At 37.5% G+C, this 1,209-nt stretch overlaps 1 protein-coding gene across 1 annotated transcript; it reads left to right on the top strand.

The window, feature by feature from the left end:
- Window positions 1-382: 382 nt before the first annotated feature.
- On the top strand, window positions 383-920 carry LOC108370745 (uncharacterized; the record flags this gene model as incomplete). The annotated part of the gene is made up of 2 exons (XM_017626136.1): window positions 383-715; window positions 775-920. Coding segments are annotated over exons 1-2 (392 nt in total), but the record flags the coding sequence as incomplete, so codon positions are not given.
- Between the last annotated feature and the right edge of the window lie 289 nt (window positions 921-1,209).

Genomic DNA, 1,209 nt, shown 5'->3' on the forward strand with positions numbered 1-1,209 from the left:
GTGCATAACATTTGGGGCAATTTTTTACATGATCGCCGCGATGCTGCTTATCCATATGTTCGCGTAACTTATCTGCCATCGAAAATACTTTAGACAACGCAAATCTCTTTTTGTTGTGATTTCTCGCCATTGATAATTCGGACATTTGTCGGCTCTTCTTCCCTGGACTCTATATGCTTTGATTGCTTAGACTTTTTTGGTATTTCTTCAACTCGTCGTTTCTTCGCAGATTGATCTTGATCTTCACCCGAGTCTGAATGTATGGCTGGCGAATCACTAATAGCGTTTTCTTTTCTCGAAAAAATTCTACACTTATTCTGCACTGCGAAATGGCTGTCAAGATGTTATGTTCTTTTCTTAAAAGTAGGCAACATATTAAAGGGGTATCGCATTCTTTTGTGAAAATTGTTACATTCTGGCAGCGCAAAAGTGTTCCACTTTCTACCCTCTATAAAATGATGGTGTGGCAATGTCACACCGCAAAACAGCTGATTTTGATTGTTTATTATTTTTTCACAAGAACGCTGAAAAAAATTTAAGCCGAAAAAACGATGAAATGGAAGCAGTAATTGGATTGAGTGAATTATTAGACGAATTGCTAGATTCGTCTTCATCATCGGAAGAAGAGATTGAGGCGGTTCTTTTAAGAAGAAACCCTTATCCACGCGTGCAAGACTTCATAGTAAATGTTGTTCACTCCTACACCGAGTTGGAGGTAAGTGCTTTAATATGGCTGAGGAAAGAAATTTTTAATACATTTTATTTACATTGCAGTTCAAAACAAACTTCCGCATTACCCGCGGCAGTGCAGAATATCTCGTGGCAAGGTATTCCTCTAGCAGATGGTATGTAAAAAGGAGCTACAAGGGAGGCAGACTGCAATCTACAGCGGAAACTCATATGCTTTCTTTTTTGTGGAAGTGCTTTAATAACCAACTTTTAAGTTTTAATATAAACCTTTTCAAATTCCTTCGCAATAGCTTCTTTCTCAACATCTTCCTTTGGAAATCTTATTGACTCCGACGCAACAGCTTCCACTAAGAAACTCAAAACTTTATTGAAGGTGAAATGAATGTTCGACAACGTCACGCCAAAAAGGTTTGCTACTTCTCTGAACGTAGTTTTGTTAGCGCTAAACCTATAATACGTGTAATCAATGAAACCTTTGTAATAAATTCGTAGATATTTTGGTGTATTTCTTGCATCTTA

The sequence above is a fragment of the Rhagoletis zephyria genome, unplaced genomic scaffold (genome assembly GCF_001687245.7).
Source record: "Rhagoletis zephyria isolate East Lansing unplaced genomic scaffold, Rhagoletis_zephyria_1.1 Rzeph_scaffold_04458, whole genome shotgun sequence".
NCBI lineage: Eukaryota > Metazoa > Arthropoda > Insecta > Diptera > Tephritidae > Rhagoletis > Rhagoletis zephyria.